This window comes from Platalea leucorodia (genome assembly GCF_965183815.1).
Source record: "Platalea leucorodia genome assembly, contig: HAP1_HAP1_SCAFFOLD_113, whole genome shotgun sequence".
Lineage (NCBI taxonomy): Eukaryota > Metazoa > Chordata > Aves > Pelecaniformes > Threskiornithidae > Platalea > Platalea leucorodia.
Window position 1 is genome coordinate 252,934 of NW_028121421.1, and position 24,161 is coordinate 277,094.

At 45.0% G+C, this 24,161-nt stretch overlaps 2 protein-coding genes across 6 annotated transcripts in view; one reads left to right on the forward strand and one right to left on the reverse strand.

Annotated features, from left to right (window-relative positions):
- Positions 1 to 1,179: 1,179 nt before the first annotated feature.
- On the forward strand, positions 1,180 to 7,274 carry LOC309603494 (uncharacterized protein). 3 transcript variants are annotated; one of them, XM_082338327.1, is made up of 6 exons: positions 1,180 to 2,074; positions 4,724 to 4,801; positions 4,970 to 5,266; positions 5,882 to 6,181; positions 6,528 to 6,629; positions 6,848 to 7,274. In XM_082338327.1, the coding sequence occupies exons 1-6, from the start codon at positions 2,044 to 2,046 to the stop codon at positions 6,859 to 6,861; spliced, it is 822 nt and encodes a 273-aa protein (XP_082194453.1). In that variant the 5' UTR covers positions 1,180 to 2,043; the 3' UTR covers positions 6,862 to 7,274. The 3 variants fall into 3 exon arrangements, with proteins under 3 accessions (XP_082194453.1, XP_082194454.1, XP_082194455.1); XM_082338329.1 differs by lacking the exon at positions 1,180 to 2,074 and adding an exon at positions 4,468 to 4,611; XM_082338328.1 differs by lacking the exons at positions 1,180 to 2,074; positions 4,724 to 4,801 and adding an exon at positions 4,464 to 4,692.
- A 2,288-nt stretch (positions 7,275 to 9,562) lies between these two features.
- The window catches only part of LOC309603495 (maltase-glucoamylase-like), a 51,998-nt gene continuing 37,399 nt past the window's right edge, over positions 9,563 to 24,161 (reverse strand). The window contains exons 37-48 of one of the 3 annotated variants that reach the window (XM_082338330.1): positions 23,984 to 24,122; positions 21,625 to 21,758; positions 19,988 to 20,022; positions 19,774 to 19,890; positions 18,798 to 18,946; positions 16,002 to 16,086; positions 15,802 to 15,858; positions 15,194 to 15,318; positions 14,697 to 14,785; positions 13,471 to 13,520; positions 10,700 to 10,870; positions 9,563 to 9,942 (exon numbers count right to left, since the gene is read on the reverse strand). In XM_082338330.1, the coding sequence (XP_082194456.1) occupies positions 9,880 to 9,942; positions 10,700 to 10,870; positions 13,471 to 13,520; positions 14,697 to 14,785; positions 15,194 to 15,318; positions 15,802 to 15,858; positions 16,002 to 16,086; positions 18,798 to 18,946; positions 19,774 to 19,890; positions 19,988 to 20,022; positions 21,625 to 21,758; positions 23,984 to 24,122 (1,214 nt within the window). In that variant the 3' untranslated portion in view covers positions 9,563 to 9,879. Of the gene's footprint in view, positions 9,943 to 10,699; positions 10,871 to 11,078; positions 11,122 to 13,470; positions 13,521 to 14,696; positions 14,786 to 15,193; positions 15,319 to 15,801; positions 15,859 to 16,001; positions 16,087 to 18,797; positions 18,947 to 19,773; positions 19,891 to 19,987; positions 20,023 to 20,228; positions 20,446 to 21,624; positions 21,759 to 23,983; positions 24,123 to 24,161 lie in introns of those variants that run through there. The other 2 variants (XM_082338331.1, XM_082338332.1) reach the window with 2 other exon arrangements.

Consider the following 24,161-nt stretch of genomic DNA (forward strand, 5'->3'; position numbering starts at 1 on the left):
CACTCTGGTGTGGTCCAGGCATTGAAAGAATCCCCAATGCAAGGGCATCGCAGGAGCAGAAGCACTCCTCCCTTAACTGGACGTGTTCTGCTCACTAGTTCGCATTGCCTTTCTGCCCTCATCTTGTATCTCCTGATCTGATCCTCCTTGCCCTCATCACTCTCCTCCTCTGACAGCTACAGGTTGTCAGCAGCAGCAACAAGACGGGTGCAGCAGCAACAGGATGGTTACAGCAACTGCAGCTGCACGTGCAGGGGCCAACGTGATGGATGGAGAGGAAGGCCGTTATTTAGAGATGTGAGGGAAGATTTGAGACCGCAAAAGGTCAGCCCCTTCAGCTTCTCCATCGGCATTAATTGTGGCTTTTTCAGCTAAAAGTAACCATGCTTAAGGGTTGCTGAGCTCCACAGTAGTCAAAGGGCTTGTGAGTTTCTTGGCTGAACTTGTTTTCTCGGCCTTCAACACCCTTTTTGAGAGCGACTGGTCTTCTGACCCGATTGAGAGCAATTTATACTACTTTTTTTCTGTAGTGACAGGCAGAAGAACCACAACACACAACTGACACTTCTGTTCCTTAGGCACATCTTCCCCAGCCCTTGGTAGGCCAGCAGCAGGCTCATGGCTTGGAGGGACATTGCCAGGTCTCTACTCTCCACTGTGACCTCTGGTCTGTCTCACCCTCCTACCACGTACCAGGAAGAGCCTGGCTGAAGATCCTGTTGGGCTGCTTTGAGCCCTGGAGCCTTCTCCTGCCCTCAGTCTCTCCCCAGGTGGTGAGTGCTCCCGTGTCCTCCCCTCGTAGCCATGGCCACCTCTGAGCTGGCTCCAGCTGCCCAATGTCTGTCCTTGTGTCTGTGGGGATGGGAGAGTATGGGGTGTGGAGGGGGGCTTTGCCAGTGTGGTCACACATTATCCCTGGCTTATGTGAGCGTGTGATTTCCCCCACGGCAGGGACAGCAAGAGCAACTGAACAACTAAACCCAGCTGGGCTCTATGCCTGGGACTGCAGCATGGTTGTAAGAGAGGATATTATCCTTCTGATGGCACGGTTGGGCCTCAAGACTGCAGGAGAAGTAGACTTTTCAGGAAGGGATGGCATGGGATGAGAGATTGTGGAGGGAGACAGAGGCAAATAAACATAGCCGAACAGACTTCATCCTCAAAGTCTACAGGGACCAAAGTTGGCGGGCGATACCTCAGACACCAACCTTGCGTTTCCTCTCATGGGGAAGAGGACAGAAAGAAGAAACACTTGGATGTGGACGCATGCCCTGAGGCTCTCTTGCTGACTCTTTGGAGCTGTGAATCTTCCCTCGCATCTCTAAATAGTCCTCATCTACGTCCATGGAGCATGTGCAGCTGCTGCTGTATCCAGCCTTTTGCTGCTGGCAGCGTATAGCTGTCAGAGGAGGAGAGTTAATGTCCAGTTCAGGGAGGTGTGGTTCTGTTCCTGGGATGCCCTTGCATTGGGGATTCTTTCAATGCCTGGACCACACCAGAGTGCCCAAAATATTGAGCAATGCAGAGCATCCTCCAAAGCCATACCATGTGTGTGGGGCAGTGGCAGCGCAGATCGGCGATACCGCCTCATCCCTGCCCCTGATCCTCAGAATGCAAGATGAGAGCTAACACAACATGGACTGCCAAGGTCTGGGACATCTGGAGGGCCTCGTACAGGCCTTTTCAGCTAACGACAGCACACTTTATTGCACACCAGCTGGTTTATCAAGAAACTCTTTGATGGGCCACATTCACTAGAGGTGACTCATGGTTCATAGGGGCAAAGGGACAGCCAAAAGGGGATGTGGTGAGGAAACGATCTCTGAAGACATGGTCACATTACCAGACATGTAATGTCCTGCGTGTAGTTCCCTCTGTATGATTAGTGGCTTCTACTTCATTACATAGCACTTCCTCTCCCTGACCCTCTGATCACCCAACTCGAGTCAGCCAGATGGAGAAGGCACGACAGAGGCAGCACACTCCTCTCCTGTCATAGACAGGCTGGCACAGAGCCCTGAGCACTCCGTGGATTGCGGTGCCATGGTCATCTACCACCTCGTCATACTCCTCAGTGAGTCCCTCATCCCCGACTTTGCCTTCTCGTCTCATCTCTTCTCGTCTCTTCGTCTCATCTCTTCATTTCTCTTCTCTCCTCTTCTCGTGTAATCTTGTCTCGTCTCATCTCTTTGTTTCTCTCCTCTCCTCTCCTCTCCTCTCCTCTCCTCTCCTCTCCTCTCCTCTCCTCTCCTCTCCTCTCCTCTCCTCTCCTCTCCTCTCCTCTCCTCTCCTCTCCTCTCCTCTCCTCTCCTCTCTCCTCTCCTCTCCTCTCCTCTCCTCTCCTCTCCTCTCCTCTCCTCTCCTCGCAAATCCTCTCCTCGCAAATCCTCTCCTCGCAAATCCTCTCCTCTCCTCGCAAATCCTCTCCTCGCAAATCCTCTCCTCTCCTCGCAAATCCTCTCAAATCCTCCCCTCTCCTCTCAAATCGTCTCTTCTCATTCCATTCCATTCCATCCTATGACATCCTATCCTAATAATAAATCTCTCTGGTGGGTTGATGCAGTTAGTTCTGCCCTCTCAGCTGGATATCCATATCCTCAGGAAATGAAGAACATTGGGCTGAAAACTCATTGCTCTGGTGTTGCTGGAGAGGATCTCAACAGGTGATCTTCAGTGTGGCAAATGAGTCTGGCTCTTAAAGTTCAGTTCCATCATTTTCTTTCATTTCCTTTGGTGTAGATGCTATGAAATCAGAGCTGCTCAGCTCTTCTCCTTCCTTTTACACCCTGGCTTGAGAACCACACTTAGCACTGGTTCATCCCAGGCCGGGGGGGAAACAAAGTTATGCTCTGCCTAAGAAAGTCCTATCTCAGGTCAAAACTGTGCTCTGGTACAGGCGCCCATCCAACCTCTGGTCAGCACTAATTTTTCAGCATCGGGGGGGCAGAAAAGAAGGGACATGCACCTGCATGCGCCCTCTTCTTGTGTGCGTCTCGCCCCGTTACAAAGGACACTACGTTCGACTGCTCGGCGTGGGGAAGGCACTTTTCAGCAGAAACCAGCCGATTAGATCTCCCACTTGCAACAGCAAAAGCCACATCACCTAACCGCATCCTTCATCTTGCTAGTTCAGCCCTGTGCTCCCGTTGCTGGGCCCGGGGTCCTGCTCCCCGCTGCTGCCCCTTCCCAGCCTCCCCACTCCCTGGCCTCCCAAGATTATTTCCAGAGAGCCCTCAGGGTCCGGGAGAACGTGGAGTTAGCTGAGACCTTATCCTGCATTGCCACGTCGCCAACACTGGCACGGCACTCAGCTTCTTGACTGAAACGACCAAAATTAAGGCGCTTGGATTATGCTCAAGTTGCTCAAGGCTAAGCTGTTTTTTCCAGGAAGCGGAAAGGAAGAGGCCAACGGTTCGGGGATGCGCTGTCCTCTGTCCCTGGAGAGACAGAAAAGGGCTTGAAAACAAGAATTTGCCTCAGACAAATTGACTTGGGACACTTCTCCACTGATGTCCTGTGCAGGGCTACTACTCCCGGGCAAGGGAGAGACCCCAGGATCCCGGCTCCTGTCCTGGGTCTGGCTGGCTGCAGTTAGTTACTTTTCTTCATAGCAGCCCCTACGGTGCCGGTTTGGCTTGGTGAGGAGAAGAGTGTTGATAACATCCCAGAGCTTTGGCTGTTGCTGACATGGTTTGCATGGTGTCGAGGCCTTCGCTGCTTCCCACTCTGCCCTGCAAGGAGAAGGTTGGGGGTGTGCAAGAAGCTGGGAGGGGACACAACCAGAACAGCTGATCCCAAGCATCCCAAGAGATATTCCGTGCCCTATAATGTCATGCTCGGCAACGAAACTGGAGGGAAAGGGGGTTTGGGACAGGCAGTCGTCGCTCGGGGTCTGGCTGGGTATCCCTGCACTTGTGGAGGGTGGGGAGTGATTGTCTTTACGTCTCTTGTTTAGTTGTTTTTTTCTCTCTTCCTCTTTCCATTACTTAGTTAACTTTTTTATCGCAACCCAAGACTTTTCTAGCTTTTGCTCTTCCTATTCTCCTCTCCCGTCCTGCTGGGGGCAGGGGGAAGCACATGGCGGTGTGGGGCTGGTCTGCCAGCCAGGGCCAGCCCACCCCCCCCCCCAGGCCCCCTCATCTCTAAGCTGAGCAACACCCCCCACGTCGCAGCTGGCCAGAAACCCCAGAGATTCCTTTCTGCAGCCTGGTATTTAATGCAAGCAGACCTTGAGCTCATCCTGTCCTGCAGCCCGCCTCAAAGCCTCTTTCTTCTTTGGGAGGACCCGGGAGACCTCCCATCCTTCCTAAGCCCAAAAGGACTCCAGCAGCCCCGTTTCTTTAAGTTTCAAGATATCGTTTCCCAGTGCCGATATCCATCAATTGCTTGGCAATCACCAAATCGCTTCAAACAGGAGAAATAATCTCATGCAACATGTGTTGTCTGTAGCTAAAAGATAAGTCGAGGGGCATGTTGAGTTTTGTAGATTTTTTTTTTTTTTTTTTCCCCCAGGCGTGGCCTCACTGGCATGTGAAACTGTTTTCACAGGGTTTTCTCCATCCTCAGTCTAGCCTTTCCATGCCACGGTGGCACAAAAAGGACCCATGACCTGTATGAATCCATGGTGGTGTGGAGGGGCTGCCCTCTTGACTGATGGCCAAAAGGGGCAGGACTTCCTAGGGCAGCAGCTGCGTAAGTGACTTCTTTTCTCTCCCTTTTGCAGCCTCCTCTCTCTTGTCGCCTCAAGGCACCTCTCTCGCAGCTTTCCTCCAGCTGCTGACATTGGCTGTGTCCTCTGCGGGTAAGTGCAGCTTGACCTCTCCGAAGATGCTCTCCAGCTGAACTGAGCCTTTGACAACGAGGAGAGGTTGACTTGTGCTTTGTAAAATGGAGGGAAAAGGGGTCTCTCACATCCCTTCTCCTCTTGGAAATCTCCCTCCCATCCTCCAAATCCTTTCTTTCTTCTCAGACCCTCTGCCAGCCCCTACGCTCTCCACAGACCCCGCTTATCGTTTCTATTACGAAGGGGAACGTCTCGCTATCGTATGCTTGGCTCCGAGAAAGACGAAAATAGGTGGATTTCGGTTCTTCAATCAAACTGGGGAGCAAATCGACCTGAGAGCACCTTACTCCCTCCCGACCGCCAGCCTCCAGCTTACAGCTACAAAAGCATCTGCTGGGGCGTATACGTGCATGTACTTTGTGGAGGACTCTGGACAAGAAATTCCTTCCAATAGGAGCCTTCCTCTTTCAGTTAAGGTTGAGGGTAGGTTGGTCTTGTCTCTATGGCTTGGGTACCGTCAGCCCAGACACCCCACTCCTCCCTTTAGAGCACAAACTTGTCCGATGGCCCTATCATTCGGTTGCCAATGTACAGATGAAGGTGCTCTGGCTTCTCACAAGCCCCTTTTGCGCTCCTCGATTTCTCTGAGAAAGCAGGAGTAAGTTGGCGTAACAGCCGCGTCACCTCCAGGCGGTCTTAGAGCAGTGAGCCTCCCAAGCCTTTCCTTAGGGCTTGGGGTGTATCACGTGCCTTCCTACGCTGGGCATGTACAAATACTGATTTTTCTGCACTTGAGTGCTTACAAAGAAACTGTTTAAGCTGCTGTGAGTTTTTGTCGCTGAGAATCGTGGGTCTTTTTCCCTCTGGCCATGGTTCAAGAAGGGCATAGAAAAGTGAGCTGCAAGTGACCCCCAGAAGCTGCTCTGTAGATCGAGGCTCTATATTTGCCCCAATTATGGTCAGAAGAATCATTTCTTTTCTAGTCCCTCTGTCGAGGCTGAGTCGTGACATTGGGAAAAATCATGGGGTTTGTGCATAGGTCATGAAGTCAATAGATAGATGATTGGTTCGGTTGTTTTGCTTTTTTTTCTTCCCCAGCGGCTCCCGTGCCCCCAACTTTGTCCCTGAATCCTCAGCAGGAGATCTATAGAATCGGGAATGACGTCAAGCTACTCTGCTCCATCCCCTCATCTCCAGATTATGTTAGAGAAGTCCAGTACTATGTGGACCTTGGACTTGCAGTCTCCATCCCAGTATCAAATGTGAAAAACTACACCTATGACCTCAGTATCACAGGGGAGGAGGTCGCTGGGTCTTACAGTTGTGCCTATTTTGTAAGTCGGTCTCGACGTCTCGTTCGCTCAGAAAGGAGCCGCTGGATCAATGTCAATGTGAAAAGTGAGTTTTCAAACACTTCCTCACTAGAGCATCAAGTAACTACTGACCCATCAGTAGTTAATTCATTCCCCGTGTGCTTGCCTCAGTCTCATCTCCATCCTTTCCTGTCCTGTGACCATGCATCTCTGTCCCAGTCTCTCTTTCCGTCACTAAATGAGCTCATTGCCATACCTGCCCATGGTTTTATGGACAAAAATAAGGAGAGATACTGGAGAAAAAGATCTCAATGAAAAGAATGTATCATCACCTTGTCTGGTTTTTGTTTTGTTTTTCTTGGGGGGGGGCTGGGGGGGGGTGGGGGTGGGGATTTTGTGTCACGGTAAAGTCACCGCTGATTCCTCCCCAGGCCATAAAATCAGCTGGATTCGAGAGATGATTGTTGGGGGTTTGTTCTTTACCATCAACGGCCTCATCTTCTTCTTCTCCCACCACCAGATGAAGAGAAGAGGTAAATATTTGACTTTCATTAGGCCACACTAATTCTTAGACTCCCGGCACTTCATTTTCTTTGCCAAATAATGACCTGGTTTGACGCTTATTCCACTTTACTTTCCAAAGAAAAGAAAGGAAGCAAACAAACCTTTTGTCCAAAGCTGTTTTGGGAGGATGTTCTGCACAGAGATTTTGAACACGATTGCTTTGATCCCCAAATTTATCTCCCTTTAGAGGGCCAGGACTGAAGAGAAGCCATTTCCGATGCTGCTGCTTCCCTCGTCTGCAGGTCTGGAAGAGGGATTCTGGCTGGACTAATGAGATGAAGGAGAAGACGAATCCCCTAAAGGTTTTGCTCCATTTAGCTAAGGCAATCCGTTCCCTCGGGCCCTACCCGATTCCTCATTGTCTGCCTCGGTGTCTCCAAGAGGCAGAAGCGGTGCGTGTTCAACCGGCATTGCTTTGGCTGCTCCTTTCCTCTGTGCAGACCCCCCCGTGCTTTCCAACCTGCCTCAGGTCCTTCCAAATAAAGCTGGACGTTGTGTTTTGGTGTTGTGGGTTTCACTGAAAGATGCATGTTTCCATCCGTGTTCCCAAAGCGCGTGCACGTGCCGCTGCTCCATCGCACCCATAACCCCATTGTGTTCCCGCCACGCCTGGTTCTTATTTGCATCTGAATTTCAGCCTCCTTTGGGGGAACCCCTGCACTTTGGGCTTCAATCTCTGGACTGTGCAGTCAGAGAAGGGGTCGGGGAGGAGGACAACCGCCCAGGGCAACTCCTTGCCCCTCTGGCTTGCCTGTGTTGGCTCTCCAGGCCCAATAAATACATCTAGCATCTGTACGGTTGATTCCTTCTGGCTTGCATCGGTAGAGGGCTGATGTCTTGGGAAGAGAAACATGGGCAGGAGGGGTGTGACGAGGGGGGGGGGTCACCTTTACACGGCAAACCACCCAGCGGGGGGGGTCAAACCGCTTCATCCAGCATCTACTCCCACAGAAGAGCAGACAGCCCACCCCAGCACAGGAGCATCACCTCCTCCCTGGACGGAGGTGGTGTAAATCAGGCCCGCCAAACAGGGCTGAATTCCCTTTCGTACAAGGAGACGCAACCCACTGTGTGGGGGAAGATGGTGTTTTTCTAGGGTTAGAAGCAGGGCAGGAGCACGTAGAGACCAAACTCTGTCTCCAAACGTTTTCCCAATGACCTCTGCAGAGGAGCATCAGCAATGGTAAAACCCTTCGGCCTTTGCCTTTTCCACCACCGTCCCCGTTTGCTATTTTCATAAAGTACTGAGTGTAGGCAGAAAAACCTTGCTTGAAAAGACACTTCTGCTTTTATGATGAAGCTGGTCAGGGTGAGGGAATGTTTCGCTGTCTCCTGTTGTGCCCAGGAGACAAAGAGCCGTAAAAACACTCTCTTCAGCATTTTCCCAGGGTTTGAAATTCAGGAGCGGGCTGGACCTGGACTGACAAGAGCTGCAAGTTTTGATCAATCATCCCAACCTTCCAATTCAGCCATCCATCCACCAAAACATCCGTCCATCCCTCAATCCATCCACGAAAACATGGCAGGTACCCGCTCCTGCCCTATCAGCTCCTCAACCACACGTGACATCCCAAGCAGCTGCAAAAGCAAAGGGCCTGATCTCGACCCGTTAGCTCAAGAGAAAAACGTGACATCACAACCATGCGCAGAAGCCAGGGGCCTGATCCTGCCCCATCAGCTACTGAGCCACACGTGAGATCAGAAGCACCTGCACAAGGCAGGGGACTAGACTAGAATATTTTTCAGTTGGAAGGGAGCTACAACAATCCTCTGGTCCAACTGCCTGACCAATTCAGGGCTGACCAGAAGTTAAAGCATGGCATTAAGCCTGGAGAATATTATTCAGCCTGGCGCATATCATTCAGCCTGGAGAAGAGGAGGCTGAGGGGAGCCCTCCTCGCTCTCTGCAACTGCTTGAAAGGAGGCTGTAGCCAGGTGGCAGTCGGTCTCTTCTCCCCAGTAACAAGGGATAGGATGAGAGGGAACGGCCTCAAGCTGCGCCAGGGCAGCTTTAGGTTGGATATTAGGAAAAATTTCTTCCCCCAAAGGGCTGTCAGGGCCTGGCCCAGGCTGCCCAGGGCAGGGGCTGAGTCCCCATCCCTGGGGGGATTTAAAAGATGGGGAGATGTGGTGCTGAGGGACGTGGTTTAGTGGTGGGCTTGGCAGTGCTGGGTTAACGGTTGGACTTGATGATCTTAAAGGTCTTTTCCAACCTTAACGATTCTGTGGTTCTATTGTCCAAATGCCTCTTAAACACTGCCAGGCACGGAGCATCGACCACCTCTCGAGGAAGCCTGTTCTAGTCTTCTTTGACCATCCTCTCGGTAAAGAAATGCTTCCTGATGTTTCCAGTCTAAACCTCCCCTGGCACAGCCTTGAACCATTTCCCACGCATCCTGGCCCTGGATCCCGGGGAGAAGAGCCCAGCACCTCCCTCTCCACGTCCCCTCCTCAGGAAGCTGCAGAGAGCCATGAGGTCGCCCCTCAGCCTCCTTCTCTCCAAATGAGACAAACCCAGGGCGCTCAGCCGCTCCTCCGCTCCTTTTTAGCAGGGCCTGTAGCAATAAGACAAGGGGTAACGGTTTTAAACTGAAAGAGGGTACCCTGATTCAGACTGGATATAAGGAAGAAATTCTTTACGCTGAGGGTGGTGAAACACTGGAAGGGGTTGCCCAGAGAGGTGGTGATGCCCCGTCCTTGGAAACATCCAAGGCCAGGCTGGATGGGGCTCTGAGCAACCTGATCTGGTTGAAGATGTCCCTGCTCATGGCAGGGGGGATGGACTGGATGGCCTTCAAAGGTCCCTTCCGTCCCAAAGCGTTTTATGATTCTACGACACACCTTCCGGCCCCGTCATCAGCTTTGTTGCCCTCCTCTGGACGCATTCAAGGACCTTCACGTCCTTTTTTAAGTGGTGGGACCCAGAACTGCACACAATTCTCTTGGCTGCCAGGGCACGTTGCTGCTCTCCAGCCATTCCTCTCCCAGTTTATACCTGTGCCCAAAAAACAAATTCCACTTTACAAGGAGAGCGTGTAGTTAGCCGGGATCTATACCAAACCACGACTCCTTTCTGCACATAATAACTTAATACAAACTGGCTGTACATGGTTACAGTGCGACATATTTTAAGACATCAAATAGACAGAAGGAGAAGGGAAAAACAATTTGTGAAGCTGAGAAAGTTCAGCTCAGCAGGCTCAGTTATTTGCTGCCATTTTAGCTCCATTGTAATGTGTAGTCTTTGCCTAATTCAAGTTCAAGCCGGGTGATTTCCAGGACCTTTGAAAAACAAACAAAAAAAAAACCCAATGAGCAACTCTGCTCTGAGGATGCCTTGGTTTTCTGCAGCTCAGAGAAGACAGCAGGTTCTTATTTCACATTATTTCTCTTTAGCTTCTTAATTCATCTTTTTGGTATATTACATTACATTACATTACATGAGATGAATTATATTATACTACATTATATCGCATTGCATTGCATTGCATTATCTTAAGTATATTATATTAATTATATTGTATTGCATTGCGGTTTGTTCTATTATGTTACATTATATATTACATTACATTGCATTACATTGTATTTTATCGTATTACATTATATTCTATTATGCTATGCTGTTACCATAGATTTTACATCATATTTTTCTATATTATATATTCCTTTCAGATAACACTTCTATATTTTAAGAGATTATCTTCCGGCTTCCCAATGAAAGGCAGAAATAAATGAGACTCAACAGAACACTGAGTTCTGTAGGAAGGGTGTTAAATTAAATCAAACGTCAACTGATTTTAGCTTGCGGCTCTCACTGGACAGTGTGACCATGACTTGGGACAAGACTTCATTAATTCTGTAGGAAAAAAATTTGTTGCAAAAGTACCCTGAGTTCTTACTTCTTCGCTGTCAGTGGTTTTACTACAGCAAAGCAATATATTTTAGAAATTGTATTACAGCCAAGAGGTGAATCCCCAAGGGTTTAAGAGCACAAAACGAATGGCAAAGATAGGATTTCACCATAAACTGTCAAACTTACCTGGGTTTGGTTGTTGTAGGACACGACGTGAGGAGACTGGATTGCTCCACCGTTCTGCGATATCGTCACCTCCTGGACATGCGAGGTCACCCCCCAAATTTGAATTTGAGTAAACTTCAAATTATTTGGATCGGAATAACCACGGTGCAAAGCCTTTATCTCTAAAATGTTCTGAAGCAAGAGGAAAAAGAAACTCAGTGATTTGTCCCTGGGCAGTTCCTTGGCAGAATGCACTTTTTTCAGCCCGCTGAGGCTTACAATTTTTTGCTCTTCTTCAATTTAAAAAAAAAAACGCCAAACACCTCTACGTTGTTATTTGTTTTCCAAACGTTGGAGGCTTTGATTTTCCTAGTTCCTCCACCTTCATACATCTCTCGCAGACTTCTCTACCAACGAGGTGCTGAATATTAAACAAATTTGTCCTGATAGGAATTTTGCAGCATAAAAAAGGATTAAAACAACACATTTTCATAATTCCGACCTTTTCTTCCTCAGTTTCCTGTAATTCTCTGAAGTTTCCCAAACTACTGAATTCAGTGGAAAGCTTTCTGTGCGTCCACTGGCGATTGCTCGAGTCCTGCGGGTATTTTGCTAGGTTGGTTTTTTTTTGGAAAATTGCCTTTTACAATCGCAAAAAAGCTTAGGATGGATTGCGAAACTCTTCATTCCCGACCTAATGAAATAGGAGGGTGAATCGGGGCGGGGGGAGCATTTCTTAGACCAGCTGATTTGATTTTAGGTAGGTAATGGATTCACAATTTCTTTAGTTTGCCCCCAATTGTACCAGGTCTCCGGGCAGAGAATATTGAAGTTGCCCAGAGGTGGCACTTACTGGGCCAGATCCCAGCTCCTCTTCCATGCAAATCTGCTATGATGTAATTATACAAATACAATGTAATTATATAGTTATTTTATCGCATTCTTCATTATTGCTCAATTTAAGACCGCTTTAATTAAACTTTTCCTTACCAGCTTTTTGTAAGAGCAAGAAAACGTGCATTTACTATGTAATCTTACAACTGGAAATAGCAAAAAAACCCTTTTTTCCCTTAGGAGCTGATGTCCAATGACCCGACGAAGTCAAAACGAATGAGAAATAAGAGCGCTGAGGATAAAATAATAGCACATTTTGGCCACCATGGAAAATGAATGGAACAACACCCTTTTTTCTTACCGTATAAAATGCACTTCTTTTAAATAGATAGTCCGTATAATTACCATCTAATTTAATTCCAGCTATTCAACTGCTTAAAACAAAAATTTAAAGCTGGCACGTTGCAAATGCCAGTAATTAGAATACGCAGTACTGATTGCTGACTTTTTACACGATAACTGCTCCATGGTTGCTCTTCTATGTTGAATAATGATAAAAATTAATGATAAAAAGTAGTCACAAACTGCGTCAGTGACTCCAGACCAGCCCCTGGTCAAAGGACCTTTAAACAATTAACAATTATTAACAACAATTAAACAAAATTAAATGGGGTTGGCCCAACTAGCTTTTCTCTCATGTCTCACGTGGATATTTGATAGCGGTAGCAGAAGATACTGTCCTCTATTGCAATGCTGTGCGAGAAAATCCATTGGGGTGTGGGAAGAAAATATTTCTGTACTATTAATAAATAAAATTAAGATTATTTTTCTAATAGCATCTCTTTCCTCTTTACCCTCCTTTTTTTAATTTCGATTTTTGTGTACGGTTTATAATGTACATGGAGTAGCACACGGATATAATTTATAAACAAGCATGCGTCTGTTGGGGGAGATGCTCAAAAATTTTTCCTGCTAGGGATGCATCGTCCAAAAAACTTGGAGATCACGGCTCTACTGGACGCTCATAAATTCATAAACAATTTCAAAGCACTTTCCAGGATCTAACTGTGGCTATATTCCAGATTGGATAGATTTATTTTGGATATAGTCACTTCTTTCTAATCTGTCCAAGTAAATCTGTGTCCTATACAGATCTATGCGCTTAACCGCAAGGCTACAACATACGCACGAGCTGATTAGCTAAAATGTATTCATTTACACAGATGCTAATAAATGATCTGCAAAAGCGATGTGGAATACCTACCTGACAAAATATTGGCCTGATCGGATTCCTGCATTGCTACCTGCTTGCATTTTCTGCAAATCCTTTTTGAAACAAGCTGGCATTTTCAGAATTGTAAGAAATTATAACATCGTGAATATACAACAACTATAGAGACAAGCAGAAATAGGCGTCTTCTGAATCCAGCTTAAATTTGGTCTTAACCCAATTAAATTGTATGAATTGCATGATATTGGAGCCTGGGCACAAAACACTCCTGAAGTCCTTGATATGTAGAAGGAGAACTTGTGAACGGCTGTGTCTGAGATTTTTACTGGTAAATTAAAACCTCCTCACTTACTGAAAACTGATGTGCAGATAACAAATCTGAGCCACCGTCTGTCTTGGAGGCCTCAGGCTGGGCCAGCTACTTAATATAAACATACCTATGTGGAATAACCCCACTGAAATAAATTAAGTTGCCCCAATTTATTGCGAAATTAGTTTATCCACCTAGGATACGCTATTGCATATATTGCTTTTTTTTTTTTTTTTTTAATCAACCATTAAAGACCTGCAATGGTTTTCACGATACTGGATAAGAGCTAGTCCATCCCAGAGGATTAGTGGCGTGTTGGGATATTAATACATCTTTAAAAATGCTAAATTAAAACACATTAATTAAAGGACAATAAGCACCGTGGCTACTCAAAACCACTTCGTTTCCATGACATACCCGATTAGCAGTGAATGAGGTCAGCAGATATACACCATCTTCATATGCATCTGTTAAAAAGAAAGAATAATAAAATGTATTTGCTATTCACCTTTGGTTTTTTTAATTAAATAGAAGAATTGTGCCGCGTATACTACATACGTGTGCACACATTGTGCAGACTCCCTGCAACGTTTCGGTACGTTAAAAAAAAAACAAATCACAATTTTGTGCGTGACTTGTGATCATCTCAGGGGATAGCTTACAGTTATCACAAGGATAATACGCTGTAGATGTAAAGGGTAAGAGACTCTAGATATGTCTTAGCTGAAGATAATTTGGATTTATTAATATCAAGGAAATTAATTAAAGCTTCCCATCTATGGTGACGTTCCCCATAAGTGTGAGAACAAATCCTTCTACTATACATTGTCCTAAGTGCAGGGCACAGTTCGACTTATGCAAAATATATATTGTATAAATAACAACATTAGGTTACTATTTTACCATCGATTTACTCATTTTACATTTTATCCTTTTTATTGGTTTACATTTTACTGTAATTTTAGTTTAATTAATTAAGCTTAATCATTTAACTGCCTTCGGCTGGGGCTGCACGGCTAGCAGGCGCGTCCCCTGGGGGGTGGATAGGGGATCCCTCTCTGGAGGGTGCACCGGATAAAATTGAAGAAGGTGCCGCGAACCAACGCAGCCTAAGGGAAGGCCACCCTGACAGAAAACCCACTGGCCCTCCAAGTCACGGGGGTTGGGCAGGAGGCCAACTACCTCCTCCCGGAAAAAAAATAAAAAGTTGCAGAAACGACGAGCATCAACTTTCAAAAAAAAAACCGAAATGGTGGAGATGGAGAAAATCAGTAATGAAGTGAGGAGGAGGAGATGGAACTGGATCGGTCATGTCCTGAGGAAAAAACCAACAGAAGACTGCGCTGTGGCCCTTGGGGCTCCAGAGCACGCAGCCGCAGACCGATCGAAGTGGAAGAACGATGTTCGCGCCTTGTGTGCCTCCTGGCACCGAGAGAATTCAGATCAGAGAATCATTTAACTGTCTTTTTTTTTTTAGTTTGTGCCCATGCTTCCAATGCCGTATTGCGCAATCATACAACAACCCCAAAATAAAAATTAACTGTTCAGGTTAGCAATCCACCGAGCTAAAGAAAGGCAATATTTATGCATTGCAGACTCTGAATTACTGAATTTATCACGTAAACAAGAAACTTGGTACTTACCAATGCGCACCCCGTCGTCCCAATAAAGCTGACCTTCTGCAAGTTGACTGTCACTCAAAGCAACAATAAGTGCCAACGGGTTTTTTCGGCTATGAAAAAAAGAATATTTTTCTTGGGCAATCGCATTTTATGTTTCACAAGCGCTATAATTTATATTACAGACATTGTACACAGCACAATTTCTCTCTGTTACCAACCCCTAGCGTTACGCTTAAAGGAGGCCGTGGGGAGGAAACCACAAAGAGAAAAAAAGGGCCATAAAGTTAAGGTGCTACCACAGATACTGATTTTCTCAGGACTGCTAATGTTTATACAAAATGGGAGATACTTCTAAGCATGGGAAAACTTTGTTTTTCCCAGGTTGAAAATAAGGAGTCCAGAAAAATGCTCTCGCTATGTAATTAATACACACAGGCCACTAATTAAAGATCTCCCTTACAAAGCAAAGCAAAAAAAAATTAAATGAAATTTTAATTGCTTGGTTCTTCTCATCATACCTGTAAAACGTCGTATTAGCAGGGCTTTGCTGAGGGAGGATGTAACCGCCGCGGATATGGAGGTTGATGTGGTCCAAAGGAGATGGTAAATCCCTGAATCGTCCCCTAAAGCCAATATACTCACCCTATTTATGAAAAGTATTTAGTATTATTTTTTTTAATGCAGAGCTACATATTTTCAAGATAACATCTGAAATTCTGCACATATAAAACAATTACACAACACCTGATAAACGGAGTGACTTTTAAAGCCTGAGGCTGTCAAAATTGTTTAAAACTTTTGTCTTTCTCCACTCCACCATTCTTAGAAAAGAAATTCAATGTATTGTTGAAGGGTTAAAAAAAAGGCAAACATGGAAGCACTTCAGATTACAGATATTATTTCACCTATTTACTGGTCGTGTTGAACAAGATTATATTAAACCAAACTGATTAATTTAACAAAAGAATTAGCCAAGATGTCTTTTTTTTTATATCACTAAAAACAACTACTAGACACATGTTGGTAAAACAGAGGTGGTGGATTCACACTCCCCCCCAGCAAACTGGACTCCTGCTTAAATGTATGAGGAAAAAATAAATATAATATAGTTTTAAAAATGACTTACTGTGTAGTAATCATACCAGCGGGCTTTGGGTAGGTAAGCATTCACCTCTACAGCACCCTGGAATTAAACATTGTTGGTTTAAGTCTATTAAAGCCAAAAAGTAAAGTTTAGCTCAAGTCACTTCTAATATTTTCATGAATTTCTAATATTTTCTAATTTTTTTCCCCAACTTTTCTGATGTTTCTATTTCTGATACCCACCTGTTTCAGTACAGGGCTGATGAGCAGTGCCGGGCCCCACAGAAATTGTTCATATATTTCCCATGTCCTTTTGTCTTCCACAAACCTGCCAAGGAACGAAGAGCGGTCAAACCCTCGGTGTCAACCTTTCCCCAAAGGTTTCCTTGATGCAGCCCTTTTTCTCAGTAAAACTACCATTTCCTCAACTGCTACCAGTAATAATAGGTGCTATTATTACCTCTTTATTAATAACAGATAATAACTGTTAAAATTAGAATCATAGAATCGTTAAGGTTGGAAAAGACCCTTAAGATCATCGAGTCCAACCGTTAACCCAGCACTGCCAAGGCCACCACTAAACCATGTCCCTCAGCACCACATCTATCCGTCCTTTAAATACCTCCAGGGATGGGGACTCAGCCCCTGCCCTGGGCAGCCTGGTCCAATGCTTGACCACCCTTTCGGTGAAGAAGTTTTTCCTAATATCCAACCTAGTTTTGGGCCCCTCACCCCAAGAAGGACATCGAGGTGCTGGAGCGTGGCCAGAGAAGGGCAACGAAGTTGGTGAAGGGTCTGGAGCACAAGTCTTAGGAGGAGCGGCTGAGGGAGCTGGGGTTGTTCAGCCTGGAGAAGAGGAGGCTGAGGGGAGACCTTATTGCTCTCTACAACTACCTGAAAGGAGGCTGTAGCGAGGTGGGGGTTGGTCTCTTCTCCCCAGTAACAAGTGATAGGACGAGAAGGAACGGCCTCAAGCTGCGCCAGGGGAGGTTTAGGTTGGATATTAGGAAAAACTTCTTCACCGAAAGGGTGGTCAAGCCTTGGAACAGGCTGCCCAGGGAAGTGGTTGAGTCTCCGTCCCTGGAGGTATTTAAAGGACGGATAGATGTGGTGCTCGAGGACATGGTTTAGTGGTGGCCTTGGCAGTGCTGGGTTAACGGTTGGACTCGATGATCTTGAGGGTCTTTTCCAACCTTAACGATTCTGTGATTCTAAACCTCCCTGGCACAGCTTGAGGCCGTTTCCTCTCATCCCATCGCTTGTTACTGGGGAGAAGAGACCGACCCCCACCTCGCTACAGCCTCCTTTCAGGCAGTTGTAGAGAGCAATGAGGTCTCCCCTGAGCCTCCTCTTCTCCAAAAAAGAAGAAGCGTTGGAGGAAAGTGAGAGACAAAAAGAGAAAGTGAGAGAGCGACAGAAAAAGTTTGAAGAAAAAGAGCAGAATGTGGCAGGCGATTTGCCTGTGGAAGAGCGTGAGGAAACGAAGAATTCACATTATTCGGTTATTGCTAACATTAATCATGAGAAAGCGTTGTTGATTGAGAGGTACAAAGAAGGGCAAGAGGAGATTAAAAGGCTACAGGACAAGCTGACAAATCAGACGCCGTTGGAGTCTCGTGCTGAAGCTGGAGAAATGAAAGCTGCGATGCACGGAACGAGAGATGAGCTCCACAGACAACTCAGTGATTTGTCTCAGTCGTGCAAAGAAGCACAAACAGAGCTTGAAGACTATAGGAAGATAAAAACTCCAGATGATATAGCTTTGGACTGCATTCTAGAGATGAACATGAGAAACTGATGCAGGTGACAAATTCTTTGAAATATAAAGCAGAGAATGAGTTATCAGAAATGAAATCCCATTATCATCCCGTATTAGATGAAGCAGAAGAACTAAAGCCACGGTTAGACGCTCAGGAACAAAACTCTTTGCCAATTACTGAACACCATCAGGTGTTGAGAGCACTCAGAAATACCGTAAAGAAAAATTAATCCCATTTTATTTACAAATGTGTCAATTAAAGCTTGTGAAGAATGTGTTAAGATCCTAATGTGAAAATCTTTAGGGAAATACCGTCTATTACTTAATTTTCATTTCTGCTGTTTCTACGTGTTTGCTGGCCTGTATCTACATATACACTAAAAATTTTATTAGTAAAATAAATATATACGATATATATAAATAAATATATACAATATAAATATAATATATAAAATACATATATACTAAAAATTAGTATATTTAGATCACCAAACTTTCCAAAAAAATCACTTTTGCTTGATATTAGCAACAGCAAAATTAAGTAGTGGCCCAATTACTTTCTGATTTGTACCAGGTTTTTTTGTTGACAGGTACTTTGTCAGAATCAAGGCTTAGATTAGTCAAAATTAGGCTGGGATTACACGCTGACAATTCAGTGGTATTTTAGCGGAAGACCAGCATTTTTAAAAATTAGACTTCATCCTTAACATTAAGGCATTAACCAGTCTTTGGCACGCATCGCCCCTTCTGACCAGGTACAAATAAAGTCTTATATCTCTAAAAACATGACTTTGTTAAAAGAAAAATGCTATAACCCCCTTTTTTTTTAAAAACTGCTGTATCAGTTTAGCCAAAATAAGTTACCTTGCACTGCAACTGCCTCAAGACTTGTGTCAAAACCCCTGTTTTCTCCCTCTTTTTATGTTTCTCTGCTTAAAATTTTTGCCCAGGTATTTTTGCACCACATGCTTTCCGATTCTACATATATCCAGCACCAGGCAGAACGTATTTGCTGAATGCCACTAGGGATGATGAGAATGAGCTTCAAAATTTATATATTGATTATATTTATAGATCAGAAAAAAATGTTGGCGCTGTGGGAAATGGAGACCTTGAGCTGTCACGGCGAGCCGATGCCGAACGTGCAAATTCTCGATCCCTTGCCAGTTTGAAAAGAAAAACTGCTGTAACTGAGGGAAAAGCTTTTGACGACAATCACGGAAATCTTACGGACTTCACTGGGAATTCGTTATTAATGGAGAAGGAAGGACCGCACTTACTCGTGGAGCAGAGGGCGGACGACGGTGCTGCCGTGAGCGTTGGCTTCGTACATTAACGTGTACAAATAGGGTAAGAGGGTATATCTGATATTTAGCACTTTCCTGGAAATGTCTTCAAATGTTGAATTCCAGGCAACAGGATCTTGCCTCTAAACAAGAGAAAAGGGGCTCTCATTATTCGAGCAGGATTATTTGGTTGGGAAGAGACGGCGGGAAAAAAAAGACCTTGTGTTTAGCATCTTTTTTTCATCTTATTACTCACAAATTCATATAATTTAGTGGCAGTAATTGTCCAACACGCCTCAAAATCGACATAGCAAAGCATAGCTGAGGAGATCTGGGTGGAGCCTTACAAATTCCTTGTCCTCCTCTAATTTAGAGTACCTTTATTTATTTCTCTGTTGTTTAACGAAGGACAAATAGCTCTGCTTGACCTAAAGCTCTAACGAGGATGAAAACGCTGTTTCCCGTATTGCCATTTTGCCAGTTACCTTGTTTTTCTATCACAGAGTCCTTAAACAGCACAGTCCTGCATTTAAACAGTTAATTTCATTTATTCTTAAAAGAAATACGATATTTTATAGCACGAAGTAGGGAAAGTGCATGAATTTTAGATACTCAGGAATCTCATTCCACTGTTCCCTTTTCTAATTTGCTGGAAAATGACGAATAATTAGGGATGACAACACCAAGGTCAGTTTTGCCCCTTGAAATGTGTATAAAAGTAACTATTTCAGCCTCATAAGTGTGGTACGTTTAAATAAAAATGGCCTACATGACAAAATTAACTATTTTAGTCTTGTAGAGGCGGTATGTTTAAGTAGAACTGGAACATATGAAAAATAACCATTTTCGTCTTGTAGCTGTGGTGTGTTTACCTAACTATAGCATATATGGGGAACCAAAAAAAGTAGGAAACAGGGGAAAAATGGGAAATAAAAACAACTCGCTCGAAGCAAATGTGGAAGGTGCCCACCTTGGCTCCTTTTCCATTGTGATTCCTTGAATATGGGTAAAAGGCACCCAGCTCCATCCATCGAACACACAGCTCATACTCCGAGTCCCCAAAGAAGCCGCAGATATCTGCTCCTGTCTGAAAATTAAAAAAAAAAAGAAAAATCCAATGGCAATACTATACATTTTTGTTAATAAAGATAACTGAAATATAAGGTGATAAATGGGGAGCTTACGTAAGATATTCCAAAGAGACTAAACTCCATCATACCTGCAATGAAAAAAAAAAAAAATTAAATAACAATAATTCAATAATAATTATAATAATAATTCAATAGTAACGGATGTCATCTATCTGGACTTCCGTAAGGCCTTTGACACGGTCCCCCACAATATCCTCCTCTCTGAATTGGAAGGATATGGATTTGATGGGCGAACTGTTTGGTGGATAAGAAATTGGCTGGGTGGTCGCATCCAGAGGGCAGTGGTCAATGGCTCGATGTCCAGATGGAGACCAGTGACGAGTGGTGTCCCTCAGGGGCCCGTACTGGGACCAGTGCTGTTCAATGTCTTCATCAGTGACGCAGACAGCGGGATCGAGTGCACCCTCAGCAGGTTTGCAGGTGACACCAGGCTGAGGGGTGCAGTCGCCAGGCCTGAGGGACGGGATGGCGTCCAGAGGGACCTGGGCCGGCTGGAGAGGGGGGCCCCTGTGAGCCTCAGGGGGTTATTCTATGGATAACCAAGGTCCTGCACCTGGGTGGGGGCAACCCCCGGTGTCAGCACAGGCTGGGGGATGGAGGGGTGGAGAGCAGCCCTGCCGAGAAGGACTTGGGGGTGCTGGGGGATGGAAAGCCGGCCACGGGCCGGCAATGTGCGCTGTCCGCCCAGCAAGCCAAGCGTCTCCTGGGCTGCATCCCCCGCAGCGTGGGCAGCGGGGCGAGGGAGGGGATTCTGCCCCTCTGCTCCGCTCTGGGGAGACCCCCCTGGAGCCCCGCGTCCAGCTCGGGGGTCCTCAGCACGGGAAGGACATGGAGCTGTGGGAGCGGGGCCAGGGGAGGCCACCAAAATGGTCCGAGGGTGGCCCAGCTCTGCTGTGAGGACAGGCTGAGAGCTGGGGGGGTTCAGCCTGGGGAGGAGGGGGCTGCAGGGAGACCTCACTGCGGCCTTGCCGTGCTTAACGGGGGGTTAGAAGCAAGATGGGGACAGGCTTTTTAGCAGGGCCTGTAGCGACAGGACAAGGGGGAATGGTTTTAAACTCAAAGAGGGCAGATTCAGACTGGATATAAGGAAGAAATTTTTTACGCTGAGGGTGGTGAAACACTGGCCCAGGTTGCCCAGAGAGGTGGTGATGCCCCGTCCTTGGAAACATCCAAGGCCAGGCTGGATGGGGTCTGAGCAACCTGCTCGGGTTGTAGATGTCCCTGCCCATGGCAGGGGTGGGACTGGATGGGCTTTGAAGGTCCCTTCCATCCCAAAGCGTTCTATGATTCTACGAATAACCACGGTGCAGGTTGCATAGGTCGTACAACTCGGGATGAGAAAAAGAATTGCCAGAATTCCCCCAGGAAAGCCGGTTCTTAAGAAGTAAAGCAGCAGATTCTGGGCAACAGGAAGAGGATAACGGGAAGATGATAGGGGATGAATTTGAGGACAATGTGGTGCTCAAACCCATGCAATCAAACCCAATTCCTACATAAACTGTGAAGATTTTCTTAACAGGCCATAAGAAGAATAAGAAGATCAAGAAGAAATTGGCCATAAATTCTGATTCCTCAACTGAGTATCCCACTTTGGCTCAAAAGATGCGATTATTAGGAAGGAAACCAAGAAGAAACATGGAATAAATTGGTTATAGGTTGCGTTGACGTACCGATAATGGATTTATCGAGCTGATTCCAGGCTGCTGTGTTGTCCCCCAGCCAATGTCCCGACCACTTTCCACTGCTGGGGTAGGTTGAACGGGTGACGACGATTCCTCGCTCCTCTGTGATATTCCGCAAGGCACTGGGGTTGGACGTGGGAGAAGAAACCAACAGGATGAGAACTAAGATAATTGTAAAAGGTCTTATGCACGACTCTGAAACTAAAATCGGTGGCTTATATTTCTGTAGGCAAGCACTGCTGTGCTGTCCTTGTGAGCATGGGCAGCCGTAAATCAACCGAGCTGTGGTTTTTATTGGAATTCACTATGGTTCACACACCTGCGGAAACTAAGTGTCAACCAAATCATAGTTAGGAAATGAATTGGCAAAGCGAGGAGGCCCTAAATTAAGGATTTCCACTTAAGGCTAATGGGAAAGCAGAAGGGTAGCCCAACTTACGCATTTTTAAAGGGTTACATGATCTGGTCCAGGGCACGTGAGTCCGTTATTGCAATACCAGAAAATTTGCAGCAACGGCTAAAAATGATCCTAACAAAATTCAGACCAAGGCAATAATAAGGGAGAAAACAGAAGTACTGGGAATATTAGACCTGTCAGCATAGCATTAGCTGCCAAAAGGGTACTGGAACAAAAAAATAAGCCTTTGCTCTGTTATCATTGCAAAGGAAATAAGATTATTTGAAATAGCCAGCATGGATTTTCATTTCCTTAAAGAAGTCTTTGACCACCACAGCAAGATACCTGTAAAGGTCACCGAGTCAAAAAAAAGTTTAAAGTCGAAGTCAAAAAGAAAAGCCAAAAAACAAAGTAAAAAAAAAAATTAACTGAGTTAGGCAGAATTTATGCTGCTTAATTTCGCTGATGATGATGCTGGCACTTTTTGCTAAACTTATGTCGTTAATCTCTGTTGTGTGCCTACAGTGTACGCATCGGCTCTCTGATTTCTTAGGAGAATTCCTCCGCAAGCTGTAAAGATTCACAAAAAAATACCAGTTAAAGCCCTTCAATGACGTAATTGCTTCGCTCTCTCGGTACCTCCACCGTAATGGCCTAAAATGCTGCTTCCAATAAGTTACTATCTATTTTTCTACAAGATTTGCAGCTTTTGTGATGCTAGAATTACCTACTATTCTCTGAAATTCCCTTAGTAATGCAACTAGACTAACGCAGTGCAATTATTTCTTCCAAGATACACAGTAAGTCTTCTGGTCTCTTTTATTTCTTTGCAATATATTATAATATATATACATATATGATATATTTTTATATAGAAGATATATAATTTTATATATAAGGTACATATAACATGTAATACACTATAAGATATGATGAAAAATATTACAATGTTATATTACCTAATACATTATAGTGCCTCTTAAAACAGAAGAAAACATTTCGTAACAGACTTAATATTCAGAACCAATAATAATATCCCCCTTCGTGTCCAATTGTTGTCTACTTACAATAACCAAATTCCCTTAGATTTGGCTGATAAGAAAAGTCTTATTATGACGATGTCAGCAATATTGTGAACGCCTCGACTTCAAGCAATGCAACGCCACGTTGCTAAATGTAACATCCCCTCCGTTAAAAATTCAAGTACACTCGATTTTTTTTCTTTATTTATGTTAATATAAATGTTACCGAGGGGTCAGGAGATCTATAACAAAACACTGTTCCTTGCTGGCTCATTAAACTGGAAATGAACCATTGGTATATTATCATTACATCAGAAGTTATCAAAAATAGGTTAGGATACGATTCAGTATGAAATATATCATAAAATTTGTCTTGGAACTGAGAAAACAATTTCTTAGAAGGAAAACCTAGGCACACGATTTACATTTCAGAAGTCACTTTTCCCTTTTCAGCACCGTTTCGTTCATTTTAATGATATTCACTTAACGGCTGTATCGTAGCCTGTATTTTAACATCTAGATTCATTTTTCCTCCCTTGATGTAAGGCCAAGAGAAAGATCAACACCATAAATAAACCATATTATCATAGAAATAGGTGGAAACAAAAGTTTTTGCATACTGGAATGACTCTAAGCACTTGAGAGTGTCATTGATTAATTGCTTTCGATTGATTAAGCGTTCAGAATTGTTCTCAGTTCTGCTTTGTAAGGGACAGAAGAGTGGTTTGGGGCTGGGATTTTGGGGGGAATCATTCACTTTTAACTGAATTGAAGAACTGACGATATTCGGATGAAAAGAAAAATTACGAGGGAAAAAAAGATTTTTCATCATTATAGACACTGAATATTAATTTGTCACGAGAATATAGACACTGAATATTAATTTGCAACATATTTCGGAAAGAAGGGAAAAAAAAAAGCAACTTACTCGAGGGTAGGTTTGGTTTGTGACCATCCATAAAGGTTGTGGACATTGTAGTGACTGACTGGGGAACCATCTGGGAGATATTGCTGACCTTCCATGCAGAGCGTTTTGAAGCTCAGTCCCTCGGATCTAGATCCTAAGTCTATTGGAAAGGGAATGAAGACACTCGGATTTTAACAAT